General features: G+C 42.2%; 1 protein-coding gene and 1 long non-coding RNA gene across 2 annotated transcripts; one reads left to right on the top strand and one right to left on the bottom strand.

Annotated features, from left to right (window-relative positions):
• Positions 1–6: 6 nt before the first annotated feature.
• LOC130371914 (parathyroid hormone/parathyroid hormone-related peptide receptor-like) lies at positions 7–8,815 on the top strand. Its single transcript, XM_056577788.1, has 13 exons — positions 7–124; positions 1,764–1,869; positions 3,215–3,325; positions 3,675–3,796; positions 4,081–4,172; positions 4,364–4,517; positions 5,359–5,512; positions 5,776–5,836; positions 6,409–6,475; positions 6,842–6,936; positions 7,348–7,489; positions 7,732–7,773; positions 8,050–8,815. Exons 1-13 carry the CDS (start codon positions 47–49, stop codon positions 8,431–8,433), a joined length of 1,608 nt encoding a protein of 535 aa, XP_056433763.1. The 5' UTR covers positions 7–46; the 3' UTR covers positions 8,434–8,815.
• A 2,395-nt stretch (positions 8,816–11,210) lies between these two features.
• LOC130371929 (uncharacterized) lies at positions 11,211–12,318 on the bottom strand. Its single transcript, XR_008893232.1, has 3 exons — positions 12,199–12,318; positions 11,515–11,784; positions 11,211–11,286 (listed from the first exon to the last, which is right to left on the bottom strand). It is a non-coding gene; the product is annotated as an uncharacterized LOC130371929 (long non-coding RNA).
• Positions 12,319–12,900: the final 582 nt, after the last annotated feature.

Raw genomic sequence — 12,900 nt, 5'->3', positions numbered from 1 at the left:
AAAGCTTTTACAGGTATCTGGGTAGTTATGGTAACCAGATAGAGGGATGGAAACAGTCATGATTTCTGTCTGGATCTGCATCCTCCTTTTGCACCAGCTCTCCCTGAAGACTGTGACTGCACTGGTGAGTAGAAGCCTGCTTCATTGGCTGTCTTCAATGGATGGCTGATGAGGTTATTCAGATTCGTGTTTTGGGATAGTTGACATGTGACATATGAAGGACATTTCAAGTAAAATCACATCTGTTATTTATTGTTTAAATATAACAAATATGTCATCATGTTCCACCTGCAAAATAAGTTTTATACATGGTCTAATCGCTGAATCAGGTGTATTTATATCGCCATTTGAGGCCCAATTCTGCAGGATGCTAAATGTGCAGTAGGGGCAGTAGTGTGGGGAGGTATAAAAGCAATAGCAAAATCAGAAGTTGTCGAACACCGTAATGGTTGAATTACAACAAAGAATATCCAAAATGAAATCAATCATGCAATTGGATGATCCAAAGTAGTATTAACCGACCAGCTGAGTAATAATGATAACAGGTAACACCAGAAATACACAAAATATTAGGCTATTTAGCAACAACCCAATGCAGCTTCAAGGTAAGTTTTCTCCTTTTTGTCAGGGCTTGTCCGTCGTTGGTGGACCAGGGTTAAGAGCAAGGTTTGCCTGACCCTCAGGGCAGCTCTAACCTGATCTCAGTTTTCCACAGGAGAATACACATCGACCTCTGACCTCTGACCTACAGCCCACTGAGTGAAACGAATGAATGGGCCTGTCTGAGCGCGCTATGCTGTCACAGTATTTATTTATCTAGAATCTATTAATTCTGGAAGGAGAGCACAAAAGTCTGTATTGATAAACAATGATTACATTTAGGCTCATTTTAAATCCATAGAATACATTGGGAGGTTTGCATGATGAAGGAGTCACGTCTATGGGGTCTGGTTTATCTCTGACACTGAGTCAGTTGAGTTGTCCGGTGTTGCTCTGACCACTCTCTGTGTGGGCAGAAACGAGTCAGTAGTGCCTTTAGCTCTAACACTGTGTCAGTTCCAATGGGGACCTAATGTTAGCTTTACTACTGGGTGGGCCAATGAGGTAATAGAACAAATTCATTCACATCAAGAAGCCCTCACTTGTCAGGAAGAGATCTTGATTGACACGCAAGCATGACCAATTGTGGACGGTAAGAGGGAACAGTTCTAGAAAAATAGGCCCGTGGGGAAGAAAACGGGATTCGATTTACAACAATTGTTCAGCGGTCTACGGAGAAAGCAAACTGCATGCAGGCAGGGGGCCAGCCGTGTCCCCCCCCCCCCCCCACACACACCCCTCTGGAGAAGGCCTGGCATGGCAGCGTTACATTCTGCATCCATGTACAACTATTTCACGACTCCCCAAGACACCAAATTGGACCCTTGGGAGGGGGCTCATGTCCTGGGCTGTGGTTGAAGAATCACTTCAAATCAACAGCCTAACCCGAACGCTGACCACATGTCTCTGGACGGCAGTGCGGTTGGCTGCTATTTATAAAAACACGCTCTGACACGTGAATGATGTTGGATTAGTAAAACGCAGAGCAGATGAGTGTTGACAGCTCGTTACAACGTGTTGTCGCCGGGGTACCTCACGACAGTGTTGTTGTTTGCTTGTTAACGCGCTGTCTTCAATTCCCATCGCGGAGCCCATCTCCCCACCCATGATGACTAATGTATCCATTAATTATTTTCTTTTTCCAATATAAATGTCATTCTCAGATAGACTCTGACGATGTGATCACAAGAGAAGAGCAGATCTACCTTCTGATTGGTGCTCAGGACGCGTGTGATCGCAGCATCCGGAATCAGATGGCCCTCATAAAAGGTTTTTTACATTTCTTTCTACTCCAAAGAGTGTGAAAGGAAACCAATCCTGTACTAGACACAGTAGTGTAAGAGTGAAATTAAAAGTGGAATACGTTATGTTGCAATCTCCCTCATCCGTGAGGCTGTTGCTCAATTTAGCCCTGAGAGGAAATTTGGCTGTCAAAGAGACAATGATATCAGCCTGGACTAGAGGTCTCTGACATTCACAAGACAGATAAACAACCTTTTTAATATCCTTTACATTTAATGTTCCTCACATGACACGTATGCATGATCAGTTGTTGATTGTCTTTGGATATTATGCAGAGTGCTGGAGACCAGGAGCCCGATCCTGGGATCTTCCTAGGATAATTAACAAGAAGTTTCCTTAAGAAGTCCTCAACATTTTCCATTCTCCTTAAGAATTTCTTGTATATTTCCAGAGCTTTTATTTGAGTGTAATTTTGTACAAATGGCATGGCCTTCTGTCAGCTCTGAGTGATGGAAAGGTGACTCCAAAAAAGGAGTCAAGTTTGATTTAAAGAACGCTCCCGGACAATTTCCGACCAATCGGGGCTTAGCTTACGTGATCTTGCCTGTCAATCAAAGGTGCGTGAAATGCAACACATCTCAATGGTGGAAAAACTTTTGCCCAATACAAGCAGAGACTTGTCCTGAATATACTAGAAGCTGCCCGGCTCATGCAATGTCATCTACCAGACATATTTGGAGCTTCTATATACAGCCAATGTATTCTACTGGTGGAGACTGGAAATTGGCCAGTACAACCACTATCCCCTGCTGGGGAATAAGCCCAGTGTATAATGTTTTTGATCTATAATTTTTTTTCTGCATTGAATTACAGTTTTTAAACCTAGTGTAACTCCTCTCCCCAACAGGGTAGTTCACCCATCACGTTAGTCTAACCCTTGTATAACCTCTAGCACTTGTCTAGCCCTAACTCGAATCTAACACTTAATCCTAGTCCAACCCTTATCTAAACCCTAATCCTAGTCTCACTCTTTTCTAATCCTAGTCTAACCCTTAATACTATATTACTCTGGTCTTACCCTAGTCAAACCCCTATCTCTTTTATGCGTCGTCTAAACAACAATCATATCCAATGCTATTCTATCCCCTAAATATATTCTTACCCTAGTCTAAATCCTAACCCTAGTCTAACACGAGTCTAACCCCTTACTCTATCCCATCCTAGTCCACCCCTAATGGCTAACAGTAGTCTAACTCATAACCCTATTCCAACCCAAATCTAACCTGTAACCCTGATCTAACCCTCGCACATCCCTAGTGTTTCACTAGTGTAACCCTAGTGTGACCCTAGTGTAACCCTAGTGTAACCCTAGCAGGCGAGTGTGTTCCTGAGTGGGACGGTATCGTCTGCTGGCCCAGTGGCGGAGCCGGAGACTGGGTGTCCATACCCTGTCCAGAGTACATCTATGACTTCAACCACAAAGGTATAGCGACAGTCTTCTCTATAATAGACAGTGCCTGCATTGGCAGTGGGACACTTAATAGTTTATTTCTGGTTGATACTCCAGTTGGGATTGTGTGCTTTCATTGTGGGGAAAAAAAGAGTCTTGAAATTCTTGAATGTAAATATCAACTTACTGCATTATTATTGATTATCCTGTGTGTGCATGTTGTTTATTCTTATACTATTCTGTGTATTTACTACAATATAAAGTGTATCTTCTATCGTGTTTTGTCTATTTACTATTGTTTTTGTTGTATTCCTTACACTATTAGGTGTATTCAATATGGTATTAAGTCAGTGGTCAACACTGAGAACTTTCTTGGTCACAGGTCGGGTTCATCGGCAATGTGACATCTCTGGGGCCTGGGAGCAGGCCAATGCCCTGAACCGCACATGGGCCAACTACACGGAGTGCACTTCCCTCAACGCCGACTACAGCAGCCAAGCGGAGGTTTCTGATTGTTGCAGCTTGTTTAATAGTATGCATTTCTAACAGTCTGAAGGTGTTTAGGTTGGATGTCTAATGGTGTTTAGGTCTGAAGCCCAAAGGGGTTTATGTCTTTTGGTGTTTAAGTTTGATGCCTAACTTTCTAAACGTGTTTAGGTCAGATATATAACTGTCTGGAGATGTTTAGGTCAGATTTCTAACTGCCTAAAGGTGTTTAGGGCTGGTGTCTAAAGGTGTTTAGGTCTGATCTCTAAAGGTGTTTAGGTCTGATGTCTAAATGTCTAAAGGTGTTTAGAAGGCTCCACATGATGTACACAGTGGGCTACTCCATCTCCCTGCTGTGTCTGCTCGTCGCTGTCTTCACCTTATGCTACTTCAAGTACGTTGTTGACCTCAATTATTCTCAGGTGCTCAGAATAACACTGAGTCAGATCTATATATATATATATATATATATATATAGGTTATATTTATACACAATAGCATGTTCTCCATTCACTAAATAACGTTCCTACTGTGAAGAGTTCATATCTTTACATTGTTCTTTGTGTTTCCGCTGACATCCTGCAGGCGTCTTCACTGCACACGGAATCACATCCACATCCACCTCTTCCTCTCCTTCATATGTCGAGCTGTGAGCATCTTTGTGAAGGACGCCGTTCTCCACTCGATGACAGAAGACGACCAGGCAGGATGGCAGCTCACCGGACACCCACCTCAGCTGGTAGAGACTCAACTGTTAACCCCTAACCCTTATGTCGACACCCCGAGGCGCCAAAGCCCTAAGTCAGTGGCCCTCAAAGTGGGGTCCACGTGCAATAAAATGCTTATTTAACACTATTGTGGTATTAGCACTGAATGATTGAGTTCAAAAGCATCTAACAGAACAAATGCACATGAGCCTATATGATTACATTTGTGCTGTGGTTATGAGGGGGTCCTTGAAAATAATTCTGCCCTATGGGGGGGTCCCTTGCCTCATATAATTTGAGAACCCCTGCCCAAAGTGATGGACATGTATTTATTGCATTTATATATTTCAAGCCAATACAATAGAGAGCTTTTGAGCATTACAAAAGGCTGGAGCATGATTAGAATAACTATCCCTTGAAAATGGCATTTTCAGTTCCGCAAGCACTATTCTGTATTTTCTAAATATCATCTGATCCATATCCACTTCCAGTTGGCCTATAAATTATATAATCAAATTTATTATAGATACATATTGTATGATTTAATATTGACATTAAAACGACTTATGAGACGGTTGAGAAATGTAAACGTAATGGCATTTCATCCAGGGGAGACGCTTGTTCGTGGTGCAAGCCAGTCTTTGGCGCCTCTCAGATATGTTGGCGATCGACACCATCACCGGCTCACAGTCTGTAGAGCTGAGCAGTCCAACCTGCACAGCTCTACAGACACACGTGACCTGCATGGGGTCATGTGTGTCACCAGTGTGTGTGTTTGTGTTTGCGTGTATTTGTGCGTGTGTGTGTGAGGGGTGCTGATGTTATCAGAGTGAGCCATGTTTGCTGCTCCTTTGCTATCTATCTATCCGACAGTTTGGCTGTAAGCTGGCTGTTACCCTGTTCCTGTACTTCCTGGCAACCAACCATTACTGGATCCTGGTGGAGGGCGTGTACCTGCACAGCCTGATCTTCATGGCCTTCCTCTCCGACAGAAGCTACCTGTGTACCCTCAGCATTATCGGCTGGGGTAATTCATCTGTCTCCTACGCTGTCGTTACATGTGGTTAATCTATACGATAGATTGCAGTAACGTAATGAAGTTCATCTTTACAATACATCTATCCATCTATCAATCTTTCCATCCATCTATCTAACTTCACCTAATTTTCTCTCTCTCTCTCTCTCTCTCTCTCTCTCTCTCTCTCTCTCTCTCTCTCTCTCTCTCTCTCTCTCTCTCCTCTCTCTCTCTCTCTCTCTCTCTCTCCCTCCCTCCCCCCCCCCCCCCCCCAGGGGTACCAGCTGTCTTTGTCTCCGTCTGGGTCAGTGTCCGAGCCTCACTAGCGGACACACAGTCAGTATATCCATGTGTGTGTGTTGTCTTTATGTTTGTGTTGTCTGTGCCATGTGTTTTGTCTTTATTGTCTGTGTCATGTGTGTTGTATTTATGTGAGGGTTATCTTTGTGTTTTCATGTGTGTGAAAGTGGGACTGTGTGTGTGTTTGTATGAGTGCATTTGTGCAAACTTGCATTGACGTACTTACTGTCCAATGCCACTCGTGGGTCTGGAAATTATTGGCTGGAGTTTTTCGAGCCCTGGCCGTTCCACAGATGATTGACTTGTTTAATGTTCATGTCAGTACTTCTAACTCAGTGGCTGTAAGTGGGTTATGATAAGGATTTCAAGTAATTTTGCAAAAATGGCCAAAAAAGAGAATTCCATACCCAACCTTTAATGAGGTTGGGTATGGAAATTGTTCCATTGTTGAGTTTGTTTCTGCCCTCAGGATAACTTCGAGTTAAGAAAATACCCATGAGCAGTGCGTGGACCCATGCGTGCGTGCGTGTGTGTGTGTGTGCGTGCGTGCGTGTGTGTATTGTGTTCATAATGGACACACAAACATTGCGTTGGATCTTCTGTTTCAGATGCTGGGACATCAGTGCAGGAAATCTGAAATGGATTTATCAGGTTCCTATCTTGGCAGCCATTATAGTATGTACCCCATATCATTATATTACTAATACCATATCAATATAGCAGGTTCACCATATCATTATAGTATGTACCCCATACCATTATATTACTAATACCATATCAATATAGCAGGTTCACCATATCATTATAGTGTACCCCATATCATTATATATCCTTGTAGGATGTAAGCCATGTCATTATATGATGTGCTCCATATCACTGTAGTGTGTAGAGTACTGTAGAGGGTGAGACTTTAAATGTGATGTTGATGCTGTACCTACACACCCTTCACATTGATGTAAGTTACGTCTACATCAAGGAGTTCTTATTTAGGTTGTACTGTTGACCCTATCCTGAAGGATGTTGCTCTAATCCATTCTGCAGGTGAACTTCTTCCTCTTCCTCAACATCATACGAGTCCTGGCCTCCAAGCTGTGGGAAACGAACACTGGCAAGTTAGACCCAAGGCAGCAGTACAGGTAGGTAACCTATAGGACAGGTAACCTACAACCCAGTATTTCAGGTGACCCAGTAGCACAGGTAACCTACAGGTATGCTTTGCCATGTTGTGTTCCCAGAGTTAACCCGATAGTGTTCCTAGGGGTCAGAGTTCACCACATAGTGATCATTGTGCCAAAGGGCTCGCCAGTGTTTCTAGTGTTCAGAGTTCACCAAATATTGTTGCTTTAGTGTTTTGAGTTCACCACATAGTCCTTAGAGCATTTGGAGTGCACTGGTATTCAAAGTGTTTAGAGTTCACTACACAGTCTTCAGACTATTCGGAGTGCTCATAGTGTTAAGGGTTCACTACATAGTGTCAACAGTGTTTAGAGTTCACCGGAGGCCTCATTGTGTTCAGAGCTCACTGCATGGTATTCCTCTGGTTCCAGGAAGTTGCTGAAGTCCACCCTTGTCCTGATGCCTCTGTTTGGAGTTCACTACATGCTCTTCATGGCTATTCCATACACTGACGTCTCTGGCCTCCTCTGGCAGGTCCAGATGCACTACGAGATGTTTTTCAACTCCTTTCAGGTAACACATAATACACACACACACGCGCGCAATGTATACACACACTCTTGTATGTACGTTAAGCACCTTATACATTTCAATGCATATGTATCCATACATGTAATCATATTATTATAAGCATAGATCAATAAACACATATCAACCATATATGCAGTGTGTGTTTGCGTGTGTGTGTGTGTGTGTTTGTGTGTGTGAGTATGTGTGTGTTTTCATGTGTGCTTGTGTGTATTTTCATTTTGCAGGGATTTGTTGTGGCTTTCATCTACTGTTTCTGCAACGGAGAGGTATTGATCTGTGATCCGATATTTTAACTGATGTTTGTACTGATTTTACCCAATCTGATTTAACATACAATCTGAATTGAAGTTTTTTATCGGATAGCTAATCTGTTCTGATATCTAATATTATCTGATATCCAATCGGATATAGAATCTGATATCTGATCTGATAGCAAAATGTATCGGATGTACTAATAGGATATCTAATAGGATATCTAATCTGATATGCTTCATTTAATATAATTTGATATGTACTACACTCACTCTTTCCCCTCTTATCAGGTGCAGGCTGAGGTAAAGAAGGCGTGGCTAAGACGGAGTTTAGTGTCGGACCTCAGACAGAAGTCCAGGATGACCAGCAGTGGGGGCGGAGTCAGTTCGTATTACGGCAACCTGACCACCAATAACAGCGTCAGCTCCTCTGCCGTCACCTCGAGGGGCGGAGTCTTGCCGGTGGCCCCGCCTTCCATGCACCCGATCAGAAACAGTCCTCCGTGCTACGCCTCCAGTGACCTCATGGAGACCCGCGACGCTCTCCCGACGCCCAGCCCCCCAGGCACAGGCTCTGGACGGGGGGGTTCGGTGTGGTGTGATGGGGGCCCCGGGGGAGAGACCCCTGGAGGACCTCAGGAAGGACACCTGGAGGAGCTGGAGACAATGCTGTGAATGTTTACTTTAGAACCCCCACCCGGTACAGCCAAAACGCCCCATTTGGACACGGAGCACCTCGATGTCCAACGGTCCCCTTCTCTCGCTCCAGAGAACATTAGTTTTTATCACTTTTTAATGAAACACATGAATCTAATGTAAAGTAATGTAAAACATCACCGATGTTTTTTTTCATTCAATCTTTTTGAGGCTGTTAAATATGTTTTTACATAATTTATGTTATTTGAAGAAAAAAAAGAACCCTTTTATGAACCCTTTTAGTTATCCGACTGTTGGATAACTTCTTCCGATGCAAAGCTTTGTCTGCTATACGTTGCTTTTCCCAGAATAGAAACATGGAAACATAATGTATATGTATATGCAACCGTATGTGAATAAATCAGCTGTGTGATAAGCTGCGTGTCCTACGGTGTCGTTAGTGCCAGCCAATAGGCATGCAGGAGGATCTTCGTGACTCCTCCCCCCCACTCAGTCCTTGCCCGACGCGCCCGCAGTGGGAGACGCTCCGCACACCGCCAGACAGGTGGGCAGGCAGAGCAAGCTCTGTCACAGACTATGTGGAGACTTGTGAAGGTAAAAGAACCATGCTAGCCTTGTTTGTGTTCATGTATTTTATGGATTAGTCGCGACTAATCCATGCGATTTTAGGTCCTTGTTTTGTCGAAAGTAAGGTTGTTTGAGTTTATCTTATTTGAAAGTACTAAAACATACAATATAGACGCATGTTGAGCATTTGAGGCAATAGCAAAAGGCCTAAACAATTGCCACTATAATCAAAATCTTTATCAAATAAATTATCACAAATAAATATAAAAGTATCATCACACCCACCTCAGAGAATGTTGGAGGTCTCGGGTGACCTATATCGGTTTAGTCTATAGTAGGTATATTATAGTGGTATACTGTGTCAGTAAAACTTTTGCTGTGCGTAAACTGAATAAAAAAGGTTGTCTTCCCGGCCAAAAGCCTAGCGTGAGCACAACTTTTAAGTCGGAGCGCACACTTGGTAAAGGGGCGATCGATGATTCGCGTAACGCGCACTCAGACACAAAATATGCGCTCGACGCGCTCACACCAGGCTTGGCCACCGAGCGCGGCACGCTCCATCGTATTTCCAAGAACCGTGTGAAAAAGGTTTATATTTATCCGACTTTTGGGGTTAAATCTTCAGGCGTCGGCGTAGGCCTACAACAAAGTAAGAGAGCAGACACTTGCGTGTCCGTTTCCTTTTATTACATAGCCTTAAAATCCAACATTCAATTACTACAGACACGAATACAAATGCAGAATGCATACGTTATATTTTCATTGTTATCAAATGTTTTTATTTGCTGAAATGCAAATCTTTTTCAAGTAGGCCTATATCATTACAATGGTGGTATTGAAACAAGAAACAGGAACATTTAGGTACGGGTACTAACGTAGGCTATAATCCAGGTCCAGGTGCTAATAATGGATAATCTTTTCTAGGGTTAAATGCTGTGCGGTGACCACCAGGTATGGCAATTATTCTGCAATGATTTAGGCTCCAACTACAGTGTCAGAAAAACAATGAGAACGAGGTCCACATATGGTTCGTGTTCCTGCAGTTAACAAACATTTCAACCTAAACACGTATGGTTGAACAAATGGTTGAGCAATGTTTTCTCTGTCCAACCACGCAAGACGAAAATGGTCATGGACAGACAACATCCACTGTTCTGATAATCTAAATTACTGCACCATATCAATGCTAGGGTTTTGCGAGGTAGGTGCACATTTCACATGAACTGAGAATGCTTATTTAATGGTTTAGGCCTATTAGAAAAGATCATCCGAGCTGCACACTCTGCTCTGGACTGTTTACGAAAAATATTGGGGACTGCAAACTTTGCCTCGAAGGCCGTGTAACTTTTACACAAATGGTTTTCTACCAACCACACTCAAGTAGTATGAATTCATACTATGGCCGAGAGAAACTCACCCATAGATCCGTACCCCAGTCTTATCGTTACGCCAATCCGCCTATCCCTGATACAAAGAACTTCTCCCAGTTAAACGTTATCCCCACCACTGCACTCGGAGGATGGTCTAATCCCGGGATGTTAAACTCCACCTAACACACCCGTTTGTTGTTACTTTTTATCCAACACTGGTCCGCAACTTGTTATGTAGTTGACCGCGGACTTACCATCTGTCTACCGTTGGTCTTGTAAATCGAAATATTTTTTTCAAAGCCAAGAGAAGAAGGATAAACTAGCTTTCAAATCTGCGTCACTCCCAAATCCTAATTCTTAAAGGTCCAGCGTATGGAGCACAGTGTCAAGGGGTGTTCTCTGTTGTCTGACTACCGTCGTACACCTCGGTCACACGCATTTTAACATACGTTTCTCCCTACTTTTTTCATTGGTACATTTGCCATTTAAACCCTCCAAATCGACCTGAATGTGGAACATTTCCAAAATACATGTGTGAAATTTATTTAAATTAGGCTGACGTTAACGTCCACAAAAAACGGATATTTTTATCAAATAACAAAAGAAAAGCATAGCTTTCTTATATATATATATAAACAAAAAAATATTTTTTACAGTGATTAATTAATCAAATACAAATAAACAAATCAAAAGTAATGAAATAAAATCACAATTTTTGCTCGTATGCTTTATGTTACAATGATCATAACTTCTTTAATAGCCTCGTACAAGACTTGTGCCATAGGGACATCATATTTCTGGGGCTTGTTAACAACTAGTCTAGGCCACCACGTTTTTTTGTGCAATAGATGCAAAGCACAACGCACACACATGATAATGATAATGACCGGAATAACAACCAGTATCCGATAGTAGTTAACGCCAGTGGTATGACCTGAATGCAAACAAAATAAAGGAAATAAAGTATTACATCTATCATTTACAAATAAAAAATTTGTTAATAAATAGGCCACACACACACACACACAACACACACACACACACACACACACACACACAAACACACACACACACGACCACACACACACACTACAGCACACACACACACACACACACACACACACACACGCACTTCAATTAATAATGACCCTGCAATCAATACCTAGAGTGGTTATCGTCAGTGTAATTTGCCGCGTAGCAGTACCAACTGTATTCGTGGCAACGCAGTTGTAAATTCCACCGTTGGCCGATTTGGCCCTTGTGATGCTAACGGTATGCTGGCGACCCCGTGTGGTTTCCCTCGCATTGATAGCAACTGTGTACTTGCACTTGACTTCAGGAGGCGGGTTACCCTCAGCACTGCAGCCGAAGGACACATTTCCGCCTGTGACCACTTCCACGTAATCATATTCATCAGTGAATTTAGGGGCATCTGAAATCGAAGTGTAGAAAGTGAAAGACCAGAAAGATCATAAAACGCCACTGACTAACATTATACATTATACTTTATTATATTTTCAATTTGTATTGTCATTATTATTATTAGTATTATTATTATTGATATAATAATAATAAGAATGATATTATTATTAATAATAATATATTATTATTATTATAAAATAGCCAACTTATTAATAATAACATAAGCTATTATATTATTATGTTATAATAATAATAAATAAAATAATAAATAAAATAATAATATTATTAATAAGGCACTTTAGATCAACTTAATGACCTCAAAGTGCTACAATGCACATTAAAAGAAATACAACATAAAAGACAAACTAGATTAATACTATTATTATTATTATTATATGTTATCATCATACCATAGCCAACTTACAATGCACAATGACTTGGTAGGCTGCGGATTTGTTAACTTGCTCTGAGGGTCCATCTTGTGTGGGATCCAAGATCGTCAGACATGTGATCATGTCATTACTATCATTTCTAAAAGCGGTGATTTTCCCTCGGGGGGGGGGGGGGTTGGGGGGGGACGACACGTTTCAGGGCGTCTTTGTGAGATGGTCATCATATGTTTGTGTTTGAAATCTCTCATCTCCCCCTTCCAGAGCCAGGAACACAGTGAGGGGCGGCTACAGGAGCCACCGTGAAGACGTCACACGCAGGTGTGTACCTTCTGCCCCTCCTGCAGTGGACCACTGTGGTTCTGCACAGAGATGGACGACCGTGTCTGGGAGTCTCTGTCAAAAACAACAATATGGGATTACAAACACGATAACGTTAATCAGAGTATCATGCATTATTGGAGGTCTAGGAGCTTACGCTCCGCTGTGCTTGGTGGTGTGTGTGTGTGTATGTGTGTGTGTGTGTGTGTGTTGTGGTGTGTGGTGTGTGTTTATATCACGGGACATTGACAATGAATGGCCGAACATCATCAAAGCTTTGGTAGGTCACAGCAAGTTATTCATTGAATACACTGATTATTATCTGTTATTATTAGTATAAGTAATTAGTAGTATTATATCATAACATAGCCAACTACAAATGCACAATGACGGGAAGGCAGATAGTATCATTTAAT

This window comes from Gadus chalcogrammus, chromosome 18, assembly GCF_026213295.1.
Source record: "Gadus chalcogrammus isolate NIFS_2021 chromosome 18, NIFS_Gcha_1.0, whole genome shotgun sequence".
Classification (NCBI taxonomy): Eukaryota; Metazoa; Chordata; class Actinopteri; order Gadiformes; family Gadidae; genus Gadus; species Gadus chalcogrammus.
The sequence above is the reverse complement of the archived record's forward strand: the minus strand, read 5'-3'. Positions and strand labels throughout refer to the sequence as shown.